The sequence below is a fragment of the Protobothrops mucrosquamatus genome, unplaced genomic scaffold, assembly GCF_001527695.2.
Source record: "Protobothrops mucrosquamatus isolate PMUCROS unplaced genomic scaffold, P.Mucros_1.0 scaffold1828, whole genome shotgun sequence".
Taxonomy (NCBI): Eukaryota; Metazoa; Chordata; class Lepidosauria; order Squamata; family Viperidae; genus Protobothrops; species Protobothrops mucrosquamatus.
Window position 1 is genome coordinate 141795 of NW_015387961.1, and position 13810 is coordinate 155604.

Below are 13810 nucleotides of genomic sequence, written 5' to 3' on the forward strand. Positions count from 1 at the left end.
CCATCAGCTCTTTCCCTTTACGGGGAAAACAGCCATTCACTCCAACGGCAGAGAGAAGCAAAAGCAGGATTCCCACCTTAAGAGCGCAACCGACCTCTGCTTTACAGCTGCCTCCCCAGACGGCATACGCGGTTATTACTGCTGCTATTCTGTCCCCCGTTGAAGATTTAGGCCAGGGGTAGGCAACCTTGGCTCTTTTATGACTCGTGGACTTCAACTCCCAGAATTCCTGAGCCAGCTGTGCTGGCTCAGGAATTCTGGGAATTGAAGTCCACGAGTCATAAAAGAGCCAAGGTTGCCTACCCCTGATTTAGGCGAAAGAGGAGAAACGCACATGGAAAGCCAGGCCCCCGGGAACACCCCACCCCCCCGCCAGCGCTTTAAGTTTCCTGAACCAGGCAAGAAGGCGGGTCGATTAAAAGCCCTCCCTAGCAACTAACACCTATACTGCTGCGACGAGGAGGAGGGGGAAGGTCGATAGGGTACAGTTCTCTCAGCAACCCTGGCGGTCTTAGTAGGACTGCCGGCAGCCCCTTCCCTTCCCTTCCCTCGCCACGTCCGTACTGCGCCACCAAACGGCAGCCAGCAAGCGCTCCATCACTCATCGCTTGCACCCACCCAGGGCTCCTCCGCCTCTTAAGTTTTCAGTCCCTCCTCCTAAGAGCAAAGGCAGCCGTCCAACGGGAGGAAGCACCAATAAGGAAAGCGTTTTTCCCCCGCCCAACTTGCCTCCGAGTGAGGACGGCAAATGAAGCTTCTCCCAAGCCAGGGTTAGGCAACCTCGGCTCTTTTATGACTCATGGACTTCAACTCCCAGAATTCCCGAGTCAGCACAGCTGACTCGGGAATTCTGGGAGTTGAAGTCCATGAGTCCTAAAAGAGCCGAGGTTGCCTGCCCCTGTCCTAAGCAAACAGACGCCGGGGTGGGGAGAGGGGGCTCATTTCGACTGCGGCGCACAACGATTAAACCGAGAACGCTTTTAGCCTCCGGCGCCAGGCGATGCTATTGTACCTGAACTGCGAATACCCAGTAAACCCAATCTGTGCACAGTAGGCTATGGGAAACATAGCTCAGATCTGTGCACCTAATGAAACTATAGGCAAGTTAACCAGTCAGAGCTGAAGAAGCTTCTTGGATGAGAAGCGAAACGTCTTCAAAGAAAAACCAGAAAGCCCAGTTGCCTCTTGGAAAACGCACCTTTGGGTCAACCATGAGCTGGATGACTGAGAAGCTCCATCGATATTTAACCAGACATAGGCCTGTCTTTTGAATATAGAATATGGAAGGCACCGACTGTTGAGTGGTGGGTGTCGTAGGGGGAAATTAAGAGGCAATTCTTCTATCCTCAGATCAAGATATCCCGTGTAGAAGCTGGGCCGGCCACCACGCTGTTTTCTTCCCAAAACAAGGGGTTGGAGATAGAAGCACCGCCACTCCCGCGCTTAGGAAGAGTTCAATGAGTTTTCGATAATACGCCTCTCCACCATAAGAAATTACAAGGTTTAAGTTCGTCTGTGTTAGACCATTGGGTCACGTAGCAAAATAAGTTACACTGTAATTTCTGAATAGGTCGCAAGAACAAATGTAACCTCGGAAGTCAGCACTGCAAATCTGAAAATTTATTCCCTGGTCGTTACTTGGAGATTCACACTTACATCCGACTTCGGATACAAACTACAGATGGTTTGTTCTGGAAACGTTATCACTGCATGGCTGTGGAGATTCTCAGTCATCCAGATCACGGTTGTCCCCAAAAGGCAACTGGACTTCCTTGACGATTTCTTTGAAAACGTTTCGCTTCTCATCCAAGAACTGGAGAAGCTTCTTGGGTGAGAAGTGAAACGTTTACAAAGAAAACACCAAGAAAGTCCAAATTGTCTTTTGGGGGGAGAAAAAAAAATACCTTTGGGTTATTACTGCACGTCGCAATGCATCCATTTCTGCCTTGTTACACCGCACCCTTCGCCATGCCAGATCAATACGTCGCGTTTTCCTTTTTTCCAATTAAAAATGTGCGCTGTGTTCTCCCCAACACGCTTGCCTATAGCTTGCTTGGTTGCGGTTTTCTCACCTACCCAATTTTCTATGGCTAGCTAGCGCAAGATACCGAACGGTGAATTCATCACGAGTTTTAAGTTCGTGATTCAGCGGGTCGTGATAACAACCGCGGATGAAACCTCCATCCGAGTGTGTTGCCTTAGTCCGCGTACAGACGAAAGTGGTAATATACAAGCAGGCGTGGGTGTGTCAGGGAAATTGCGGGTGACAATTGCGGGTTTCGCTTTGCCGTGGGTGTGCTTTCCTTGTTGATGAAGCTCCCTCGCAGTGTTTCTCAACCTTGATAATTTTAAGGCATGTGGACTTCAACTCCCAGAATTCCACAGCCAGCTTTGCTGGCTGTGGAATTCTGGGAGTTGAAGTCCACATGCCTTAAAATTGTCAAAGTTGAGAAACACTGTCTGGGGTCTCAAGAGGGCCGCCTGCCTGCAGCCTTAAGGGAGCAGACTTTTTTTCTTTTTCTTTAGGAAAAGCCCGGTGCCCTAAGGCGCCTGGCAGGGCCTTTTAGAGCCTCCCTCTTGTCCTCCTCAAGAGCCACTGAGGCTGGGAAAAGGGCGGCGCTAGGACCTCTGGTTTCCCTCTTTAATGAGCAGCGGCCAAGCACGTTTTGCTCCCGGAATCCTCGCAGGATCTAATTAACAGGTAGATTCGCTCCCTGGGTGCCTGAAACCTCTTGCCAGACACCATAGAAACGAAGCCTTGAGACCCCGCGCCATCTGCACGCTTTCCTTTCTTTCTGCAAAAAGCCCTCGGAAGTCACTTTCTCTTTTCCTCCCGGCTCGTACAGAAGCACTCTATTCGCTTGGCCATCAATAATAGGGTAGCTGCTTTTTTTTTTTAAATGGGGGAGAGAGAGAGTCTCTTTTGTTCTTGTTGTTTTGAAAGCAGAGATAATGAAGAATAAAATACTCAGCCAGTATCAGCGATAAAGATCTACTAGGGCAACCTGTGATGATAATAATAATAATAAAAAGTAGAATTCCCCCCCCCCTCTCTGAGCAACTATGATCGAGAGAAAAATCCAGGAAGAGAGGCGACAGGTGAAGTGGTCCGACAAGCAAAGACGTGTTAAACATAAACCCTATTCGATAAGAGCTGCAAAAGCAGCGATAATATGCCTTTTAGAAGCAAACGGGAGGAAAAAAAATAGAAATAGATTTTTATATTGGGATTATAGACCTGTAGTCGAATAATAGTAATAGTTGCAACATTATAAGAAGGCAGCAATCATAATCGTTTGAAAATAAGGCTTTGTTAACTAAAAGCAAGCCAACGCATTCTGGGCTGGCCTCCAGAGACGGTCGATACCGCGGTATTTTAAGCCCCACCTTCTCTCTCTCTCTCTCTCTCTCTCTCTCTCTCTCTCAAAAATAATCCCAACAATATACATCATTGCTGTGGAGTGGATTAGGTTAGAGAACGTGGCACACAGAACCCACAGGATTAAAGTGTGAGAACCCCGTAATGATGACCTTTCGAGAATAAAACGAAAGGCAGCCCCGGTGACTTGAAGCAGGGCCAATGTCCAAACTAACGGGCTCAGGAGTGCAAACGTACAGTATTTGGCTTACGTGGGAGCAATCCCATTGAAATAAAATGGTACTTTAAGTCACCCGACGTTAGAGACCAGAGATCGGGACTCCTGCACTTTGAATTGTTTCAATAGAAGAGGGAATTTCAAACAGCGGCCGACTGGCCTGAGCAGTTTAAATACGATTATTTTTTATTATTATTATTATTATTATTATTATTATTATTATTATTATTATTATTATTATTATTATTATTATTATTATTATTATTATTATTATTATTACTATTCAGAGGACAGAAGTCCTGTCCTCGTTTTGTACCGGCTTCCCGACTTGTCTTGGCAGCAAACAGCAAGGGAGAAGCGAAGGGCCTTCAGAAGAAATGGGGGACCCAGGTTGTCTGCTTCTCTCTTCTCGCAAGGAGTGCTGTCATCTAAGGCAGGCATTTTGCCCCGCCCCCCGTTCGCAAAGCAGAACCGGCGAAGAAGCCCAAATGTGCGCCCCGTGGGGTTGCCCACCAGCCCCCCCCCTCCCCACCAAAAAAAACCCACACAGTGTAGAGCGAGCAAGACTACCTTGACTTCCATACCGCACCTGGAGAAGAGATAGACGTTGGCTGCTGCGCTTACCTGTTAGCTGCCAGCCTGGATGAAATGTAGCCCCCGGGGATCTGCGTGATTATATACCCCCAGAAAAAGGAGCCATGGATCATGCCGACCGTTTCTGGGTCCCAGTTGAACTTCGCTTTCTTCCAAAGCGATAAAAGAGAGAGAAGGAAGAGAGAAAGAGAGAGAGAGAGGGTTGGTGGTTAAAAATAAAAATAAAAATCCGGGCTAAATCAAAGCATTTCTAAAGAGAGGTTGAGGCGGGGGGGGGGGGAATCCACGGGATTACAGTAACCGTGATATGTCTGTCGTAACCACATGGAAGCTTATTTAGCTACATTCAACAAATATCCCAAGTCGTTTTGCCTCTTTTTATTAATGGTCGGCTTGTACCAGAAGTAGAGTCATTAGGATAGGATATTAAGAGCCCAGTGATTGCAATTGTAATTATAATTGATTCTTGTCTGTTTATTTATTTATTTGGTCACCTGCCTTGGGCGGGGAATAGAGGGGTCTTTATGACACATCCACACGTCCTGACTAGGCTGACCGATAAACAGACAACAATACCAAAGTGGCTGTGATCCTCCGCTGAAAGGAAGATCGCGCGCGATTCCACCAGCTGCGCAATTGCTTCGTCTGAGCCAAATCGCTTGGTCTGAGTCAAACCCAAATGACGGGAGGAGACTCGTCTTCGTCGTTTATTGACTCGGATCTATTCGTGATGGATGGGGAGATCTAATTTGTGAATCTCGGCTATTACTCAACATGGTTATGCCTGCATTTTCTCCCTGGAGAAAATGTTCGCTTGCATCAAGGTTTTACCTTGATATTGTGCGCGCCAACCCTTGGGCTTCTTCCATCACCCCAAAGATCCGAGTTTAGGGACGTCTTGCTGTAGTAGGTTATCTGGATTTCCCCATATCTTAATCAAGGTCCCTTTCTCCCCAATTCGCTTTTCCTCTGTGTGTGTGTGTGTGTGTGTGTGTGTGTGTGTGTGTGTGTGTGTGTGTGTGTGTGTGTATGTATGTATCTCGAGAACTCCAAGGCTTCCCAACATTTTCCTAGGCTTTTTCGATGTTTCGTTTTTTTTAGGTGAATGAGTTTTCGTAATCGTTATTTATTATCGATCTAAAAGAGTAGATGGGCCGAGATAATAGCTACATCCTTGTCCCACGTCGATTTTGAAAGGGGGGGGGGGAGTTATCCCTAAGACATTCCCGTGTCAGGTTTAGCACCTGGGACGCCTCTAATTCAAGTAAGCGCGGGGCGAGGGGTTTGCTAGCTGGGCCGCCCCGTTTACAAGGGTACGGTCTATCTTTCAATCCACTGGCGCTGCAGTCCTGCGAATGACAATAAACCCGGGTAGAAGTACCATTTTAATCCCTGGAACTTCAATCAACACCCGCGAATGGGGGAAGAAGTTGAAGTCTCCTTTTAGGGGCAGACTGAGGTCTCCTTTGGATCGCGTTCGACTCCTGACGGCTTCACGGACCCGGCCATGCAGACTGGATGGCAACAGCAGAGTCGCGATTTGTTATTTCCTTCTTCCAGGTGGGTTGGGTTGCCTTTTGTAATCTAGCCTATAGTCCTGGGATTTCCTGATCTTTCCCCCTCCTCTCGCTAGCCACGTGCTATTCCAGGTAGCCTTTTTTCAATACCGTCCAAGGTTGGGAAAATGGATCGCTAGCCTTGAAGAAGGGAAGGGGTGAAACCTCTTTGCACTCTTGCCACGAGGTCAACAGAAGCCGAGCTGAGTTCGAAGGTGTTTTCGCTTTTTTTAAAAAAAACATTTTATTTTGGTCTTCTGCAGTAGAATTTGGAGGTTCAGTTGAGTGGCAGTGAGCGAAGACGGGTGTCTTAGCAGCTGGGGGTGATCTGGGCTGAAGTCCAAACAGTCTCCTGGGAGGCTTTGTGAAAAGAATAGGGAAATAGGGGAGGACTCCTACATAGGGAGCTTCTTGAGAGGAGAAAGAAGGGTGAGGTGATGAAAGGTGGGGTGTGTTTATTTAATTCGGACCAGGGACCAGGCTGTCATTAACAGGAACAACAACAGAAGACAACCAACGTGAGGAAAACTCACTCGCTGCTATGGGAAAAGGCAGAGGGGGAAAAAAAGGGGGGGGTGGGAGCAAAAAGCAAGAAAGGTGAAGAGGGAACTCCGAAAGCACCCTTGTTTGACCTCTACTTTGTGATGCTTTGCACCTTGTTCTAAAGACCCGCCTCTTTTCCTCCAACATGGGAATAATTCAAACCACAACCTAAAGGGTGATATGTAGAGCCTTGGCTTCCCAACATGGGTGTCGGGAAAGGCATTTGGGACTCATTCCCCGGCTATCTGTGCGCAGAGGAGGAGAAATCTTCCTGGAACTCGCTCACCTCTTTGATGATTTTTCCCCCTCGGTGGATGGTGCTGTTGTTGACCATGTCCACGATGGCTACTCCAAGGTTACAGCGGATTCCAAAGGAAATGCAGAAACCCAGTCCGCTCATGATGGCGATGATGTATCGCCGAGGCAACCCGAAGCAGGTGCAGTCGCACAAAGGTGCTTTCTTCCCGGGCACTTCCAAGGGTTTGCCATCTTCCGTCAACTCGATATTGTCCTCGGGCCTCTGCTTTCTCTCTAGGGTTCTGTCAAATCAAAGAAGAGAGCTCAGTCAAGGGATCTACTTGCTTACTTGGGAAGGGCGATGGGGGGAGGGAGGGCTTGTAATAATACTCTGTTTGAATCGTGAGTGTGGATATGTTGCCCTGAAAAGAGTGATGCGATGTGATGTGGACTTAGAGCTTGATGCAAAACAAAATATTCCTGATAACTATTGGTAACTCTAGGTTAAAAAAAAAGGGGGGGCTCCCAAATATGTACAAAGAGTATTTTCCTACTTGATGTATAAACGATCAGTCCCTACATCCCAGAAATGTATGAGGTGGGATTAAAATAAGTCCGATTTTTTGTCCTACTTCTTGAAGGGCATGGAAGTGGATGAGATGAAAATATTAATTCTGGCTAAGATTTCCCAAATAATTGGTAGTATTTCCAAGGGAGAAATTAAGAGTCTTAGAAAAGCAGGACAGTCACTTTCCCCCTCCTCAGAAGATAGGCTAACTGGATAGTTTTCCCATCAGATTAAGAAGTCCAAAATCATACCCAACTGTATATACATCAAAGAAAACCAGCCAAATAGCCTTTTAAAAAATTAATTTAATTTTAATTTACTACTTCACACCTGCCAAATTTTAGGGGAGGTGCTAAGACGCAACTTCTTCCACAGCTACAGAGGTGCTCTTTGTTAGCAAGCCCCATGGAGACTTGGTCTTCTAGCTTTAATCATTCTATAAATAGCATGGCAAACATGAAGGGGAAGCATGCAAGTCTAGGTATTCCCAGTGGGGAATCTTACTTGTGAGGGAGCTAATCTACACAATTGGCAGGTGTGTGGTAGTCTTTCAGAGCTCAAAATGGCTGTCTGCCACTTTTCCATTGGAGAAAACCTTGCATCCAGGCATTTCCTGCAAATAAGTCTGTCTGCCATTAGAATAAGAAAGCTATCCTGTCTATTAATAAGAAAAGCTTCATCCCGTGATGAGTCTACTAGGCACTAAGCCCATTTGAGTTGAATGAGACTTCCTCCAGGTGAGGGTGTATTTAGAGGATTGCAGCTTTAAGCCGGTTTGATTTGGTCTTCCCTCCATATTACAGCTAAAATAAAAATAAATTGATGCTTTTAAATTTATCTGGCTTTGACATGCACAGTTTATTACACTGTGTACATGGCAGTGACCCAAACATACAGTTGACATCCTTTTGAGTCACCCCTGCCTTTTAAATTTTTGTTATTTTCCCATCAGAGGCAAACAATACCTTTTCAAGAAGAGAAAAACCATGGATATCAGATGAAAGTATTTCTCCAGACCCTTCTTTTGTTTTGTGCAACTGACCTCCTATGGCTGACATCAGTGTATTTTAATAATTCAGAATAAGAGAGTAACAACAATTCCTGGGAGAATTAGGATACTGAAGGTGGAGTTACCGTGGACAGAGCAGAAGTTGTGAGTTTTTCTTTACAGCTTTTCTATCAGCTAAGATTCACTGTCCGATAGTTAGCACAAAACTCTCCCCATCCTGAATCTATGATAAAAATCGAATTTCACAAAGTGTTCTGCTCTGGATTACAGTAGCAGAACGCAACAAGCAAATAAACCATTCTAATTTATCCTGGTAAGCACAAGCATTGGACAATATTCAGTATTTGAATTGTCTTCCCCTGCTCTCCCCATGGCAAATAAAACCTTTCCCAGTTGAGTTTGGTGGGAGAAAGCAAAGAAAAATCTGTTTTAAAAAAAACCCAGATAGCCTTATTAGAATTAAGGAAAGAAAGAACCTCCTTTTCCAAGGACGAATAGTTTCTATTCCAAATATGAAATTAAATATCCCAGGATAGTTTCATACGATTGACTGCTGGGTAATCAGAAAGGTAGTATATAAATTTCAAAAAAACCGTCACGTTTGTGTGGGTGTGCCATTTAAAAAATGTGTAAATATACAGTTCATATATGTTAAACATGACAGCAGAATATTAAAATTGAATAATAATAATTAATATTAATAAAACTTATTCTTCGTTTGTTATTTAAAGCAACTTAAATGATTTGTGACAGATGTGATAAATGGGTGGTGTAGTCCTTCCTTCCTTCCTTCCTGGACCAATAGTAGATTCAACTCCCACACAGAAATTGTAACATGCCTCCTAGATATTTATACAATTGAAACTCTGGATAGACAATAGGAACATTTTCAGTGTTGTAACCAGGGTTAGAATTGCCGCAATGGAAGCTTTGTTGATTAAATGCTACAGCTGACCTTTCTCTGCAGGTCTACCCCGCCATTTTGACCATAGAGAAGTTTTTTTTAAAAAGATATTTTTCTCTGTAAAGATTTAAGATCATAATAAGGTATATTCACACACATAACTATATTTCATAGCTATAGGAAATTCTGTTGAAATTACATTCATTTGTTTAATAATCATAGATATCATTAATTGTGCTACAAAAGACTGGCCTCTTCTGCAGATAGATTTACATATATGCATCATTATTTTCCATATATATATATATATATGTATATATATATATATGATTTCTCAAAAAAGGATACACAGATGTTTGATGTGATTTTTTTCCCTAGTCTCTCTTTGGAGGGTGTTTAAATTAACTAGAGAAAAGGCATTCATTTATCAATTATTTATAATCTCCATGTTTTTTCTCATATAAAAAAGATCATTCATGGGGGACTCAGCAGTGCAGATCAAAACTCTTATTTATTCATCCTTTTGGGGGGAAATGTAAAAGAAAAAATGGGGGAAAGGATTTCCTGTTAGTGCTGAGTTGTGCTCTTTTTCATACGAAGGCATTTTCCGTTTCAAAGCATAAATTACCCTTCCCCCATATACGTTTGTCTGAATAACATTCTGACATCTCAGAATTGAATTACCTGATTTTTAAAATTGGGGTTCTAAGGACACATCTCTTACTGAAACCAAATTTGTCCTCTTACAAACAAGTTTGTTTAGAAGGTGTTACATATTTAAATCTAATATACAAAACATCCTCCCTCCCTTCCTCCCTCCCTCCCTCCCTTCCTTCCTTCCTTCCTTCCTTCCTTCCTTCCTTCCTTCCTTCCTTCTTCTGAATTTAGAGTCCTTGTTAACAATATCCAAGCAGCACAATGAAAGTAAACACATAGCTTTAGCTATAGATCATGAATACAATAATTATCCTCTATAATATGAAGTGGAAATAAGAACTCACTATGGAAGCATCATGTCATTCTCATTGATTAAGAAAACATAAAAATAATTTCTTTCCTTACCTATAGATCTGACCGAGTGATTTCCCAGCAAGATTTTTCAGTTTCTCCTTCCCAGGATTTAGAATCCTTTGTTTTACCGACTCCATTCCTGTAAAGATTTCAAGTGTCTTTCACCAGGTTAACAAGGATGCCCTTACAAGCCTTGAAGGTGGATCATATTGGTTCCATTTCAAACTTTTTTCCATAAAATAATGTTGTTCATCCAGATAAAAGGACGAGTCAAAATCTTGGTGTGTGTGTTTGTGTGTGTGTGTGAATGTGTGTAAGAGAAAGTGTGTCTGTGAGAGAGAAGAGAGACACTGTAGATGTATATCTGTGGGTGAGGCGGAAAGAAACAGAGCCAGAAAAAAAGAGAGATGATTGAGTGTCTACCTGAAGCCCATGGGTTTCTTAAAAGAACAGAAGTTGTGAGACTGAACTAAAAGGTCCTCTTAGAGATGAAGAATCCATTAGCAAAATGACGAGCAAAACCATTGGTACTTCGAAGGAGACTTGATTGAAAGTCTAATGTAAATATAATCCTTATCTGGTGTGGATTATTTTGCTGTGGTTGTGTATATAGAGGTAGAGAGTCGTCAAAGACAATAAATCCCATATGCATAGAATCCTTACCAGTGCTCACACCAGTTTGGGTGAATCCCTGATAACTGTGCTACGTACTCTGGCAAAGAGGCAGCACTAGCATTTCATTATTTGTGTGCCAATACATCAGCTACTTCATCCAGGGCTGGAAAGAGTAAATTAAAGTAAATGTGGGAGGATCGCACATAGCACAAATGGGTGACTCTTCTCCACTGCACCTCCTCTTCAATGTTTCCCCCCTGCCCCCAGAGGTTTCAGTACCATCAACAGCGCCGTGTCAATACAGTGTCCTCTAGATTGTTTTCAGCACCACGGAGAGCGCAATCGGAAGCTTTCCTCCACCATCAACGTTCTAGGGGAATTGGGCGGACTCATTACAGTGAAGTCAATGAAGAGTGGGTGCCATGGAAACCAAAAGGAGGCAGTCAAGATTCGCCCTCTCCAGGTTTTCCAAGAGCAACACACTTTGTAAAGAAAATAGGGGTTTGCTGGCAATTAATTTTAGGATTTCCATGTCTGACTCCATTTTTTTGACGCATAGACTGACCCAGTTGCGCAGTGCAAACACCACCTAGCATTCCCATAGTTTTTGCTGCAGTAAAACAAAACTGACAGAACACTTCTGGCCAAGAGAATATGCCCTTTTAAGTTATGAAGCTGGACATCTAGGCAAACAAATCACCAAATCAACTAAAGTCTCACAAATGGGGCTGCATATAATTTCTTTGTATAACTGGAAAATGTCACAATATAGACATTATATTATACAAAAAGATGTTAAATGGTATCTACTTATTGCTGGAGATACAGAGTCCAAAGCTGTGCCAGATCTATTTCAGAGGGCTAGGAGAGGAATATAATCTGGGGAAGCTTTGAAGAGAATGGTGGTGTGTCAAATAGAAAATAAAAACTTACATTTTATTAATGCAGTTTGGCTGGCAAACACATGGAATACAATCTAAAAATTATGAAATGTGACACCTGTTTCTTTTATCACATAGCTGATCAGCTTGAATAGCATGCAGGTTTATATAAAGCATCTTCCACTCTTATCTTCAAATTTGTTTTCTTTTATTCAAATATAAGTTGACATTCCTCTTCATTTGTTGAATTCAAATATGGGTAGAATAAAAATCTACTCACAGTGACGGTTATACTCCCGAAGGCTCAAGCTTATTTCTTATTCATGCAACAATGGATTTCTCTAATGTTTTCTTATAACAGTGATATTATAACATTGGGATTAGGCCTATCAGTTTGAAAATACAAAACGTTGGTATTTTTTTTTCTGTGACAGAAAGATTTTACTAAAGATGCCCTCTGGTGGAAGGACAATGATGTTTGGCAACATTCTCTCTCATTAATTTACAATGATGCCATTGATTCTGACAATTTTGCCCCGTCTTTCTAAAATGGCATACACAATTACATTGAAATGGGAACTGTTTAATTAAAAACAATGGGAAAAGCTTTAAAGTTTTATGCATTATAGTTTCCAAGCAAGCGATTTGTTTAATCTTAGTTATTATCAGATGTTTGCTGCTTTCGATATTTCCTTAATTTGTATTTCCATTTCCCTTACTTAATTTGTCCTTAAGTGCCTGAATTTGGGGCCCTTTTCTCAAACCTGTAAACAAACAAATCTCCGAATACACAAATGTTTATCATCTGTGCACTGCTGGCACCCCCAGCCAGCCCTATTTTGTCACCAGGCATCCCAGATGCTCCCTCATTCTTCCTCTTTCCACATATTATAAGCTTCCACCATTACTTCTTCCTCCTCCTCCTCCTTGGCTGGCCTGCGGAACTGTCTGCCACTTTGTTATGGGAAGGGAAACAAGAGAACCATGGACCACAAGAAAAAGTACACCTCCATTCCCCATTCTGCCATGTTCCCAAAGGTACCCTCTCTCTCCAGGGAGAAAGAGAACTCATATGTTGACTGCTGGCATCTTCTAGCCCAGGGGTCCTCAACCTTGGCAACTTTAAGACTTGTGGACTTTAACTCCCAGAATTCCTCAGCCAGCAAAACTGGCTGAGGAATTCTGGGAGTTGAAGTCCACAAGTTTTAAAGTTGCCAAGGTTGAGGACCCCTATTGTAGCCAATCCTATTTCACCAGCGGTCATCCAAGTTGCTCCCTCATGTGAAAAATGAAATAGGCTGGGCAAGGACTAAATTACAGTGGCTATTGTATTTGACTGACATCAAAGAGATCCAATTTCATCTATAGCCACAGCAGCTCACTTGGTGACTTTCAGCTCAGCGTAGCTCCCAGGATTATGAAGAAATATTGGAAGATGGGCTAGTATGTGTACGTCTTGAATTCCTGAACAAAGATGGAATACAGGTATGTGTGCATGTTTATGTTCCAGAGAAGGGCAATAGAAATAGCAAGACTTTTCTTTGAACACTTAAAGTTGTTGCTTCTTTAAGAGTCACATGTTGAGTAAATTCCTTGTTGCTGGGTGAGGGAGGAGCAAGGGATCGTGGGACTGACTGAGAAACTGTCACAGACAGTTGAAAATGAAGATCATATGAAGGAGCAGCAGCAGCACAACAGAGTCAGTAGCACTGAAGCAACTACAATTCCCCAAATTTCATTCCCTTGGGAGTTATGGGCACTGGACTTTGGACACTTTCTGTAAGAAGCCCATTTGAGGTACCTTGATTCCTAAAATTAAGTCAATTTAGTTGATTAACTATTCATACAATCCTCCTATATATTTTATATCTTGGATTATTCTCTCTAAACCCTCTTTTATTATTTATTTAATACTGAAACATTTAGGACATTGTTTTACAAGTTACTATAAATAAACCGATGCTCCTTATTCATTGGGAGAGGAAGAGGAGAAGACAACAGATATCACTGAGAGGCATCATCTGCACATCTTTGATTCTAGTCATTCATAATGTAATAATAAAAATCATTTGTTTCTAGATGACTAGGGTTGCTTGTACTGCTAGCGTTCCTGCCCTTGTGTCAACAACACTCTGATTCTGACTGCAGAAGCAATGATGCAAAATCCCCATTCATGATAAGAATATCTATGAGTTCTCAGACAGCATGATTCTAGATTCTGCTTAATCCATGAACTCTTTTCAGTTTAAGAATAAATTTTAGAAGCAATTAAGATGAGATGGGGGGAAGAGAAGGA

At 42.9% G+C, this 13810-nt stretch overlaps 1 protein-coding gene across 1 annotated transcript in view; it reads right to left on the minus strand.

Moving 5' to 3' along the window:
• SLC17A6 (solute carrier family 17 member 6) overlaps positions 1-10155 on the minus strand; it is a 54692-nt gene extending 44537 nt beyond the window's left edge. The window contains exons 1-3 of the mRNA XM_015823300.1: positions 10070-10155; positions 6576-6828; positions 4221-4339 (exon numbers count right to left, since the gene is read on the minus strand). Coding sequence (XP_015678786.1) covers positions 4221-4339; positions 6576-6828; positions 10070-10155 — 458 coding nt within the window. The remainder of the gene's footprint in view (positions 1-4220; positions 4340-6575; positions 6829-10069) is intronic.
• Positions 10156-13810: the final 3655 nt, after the last annotated feature.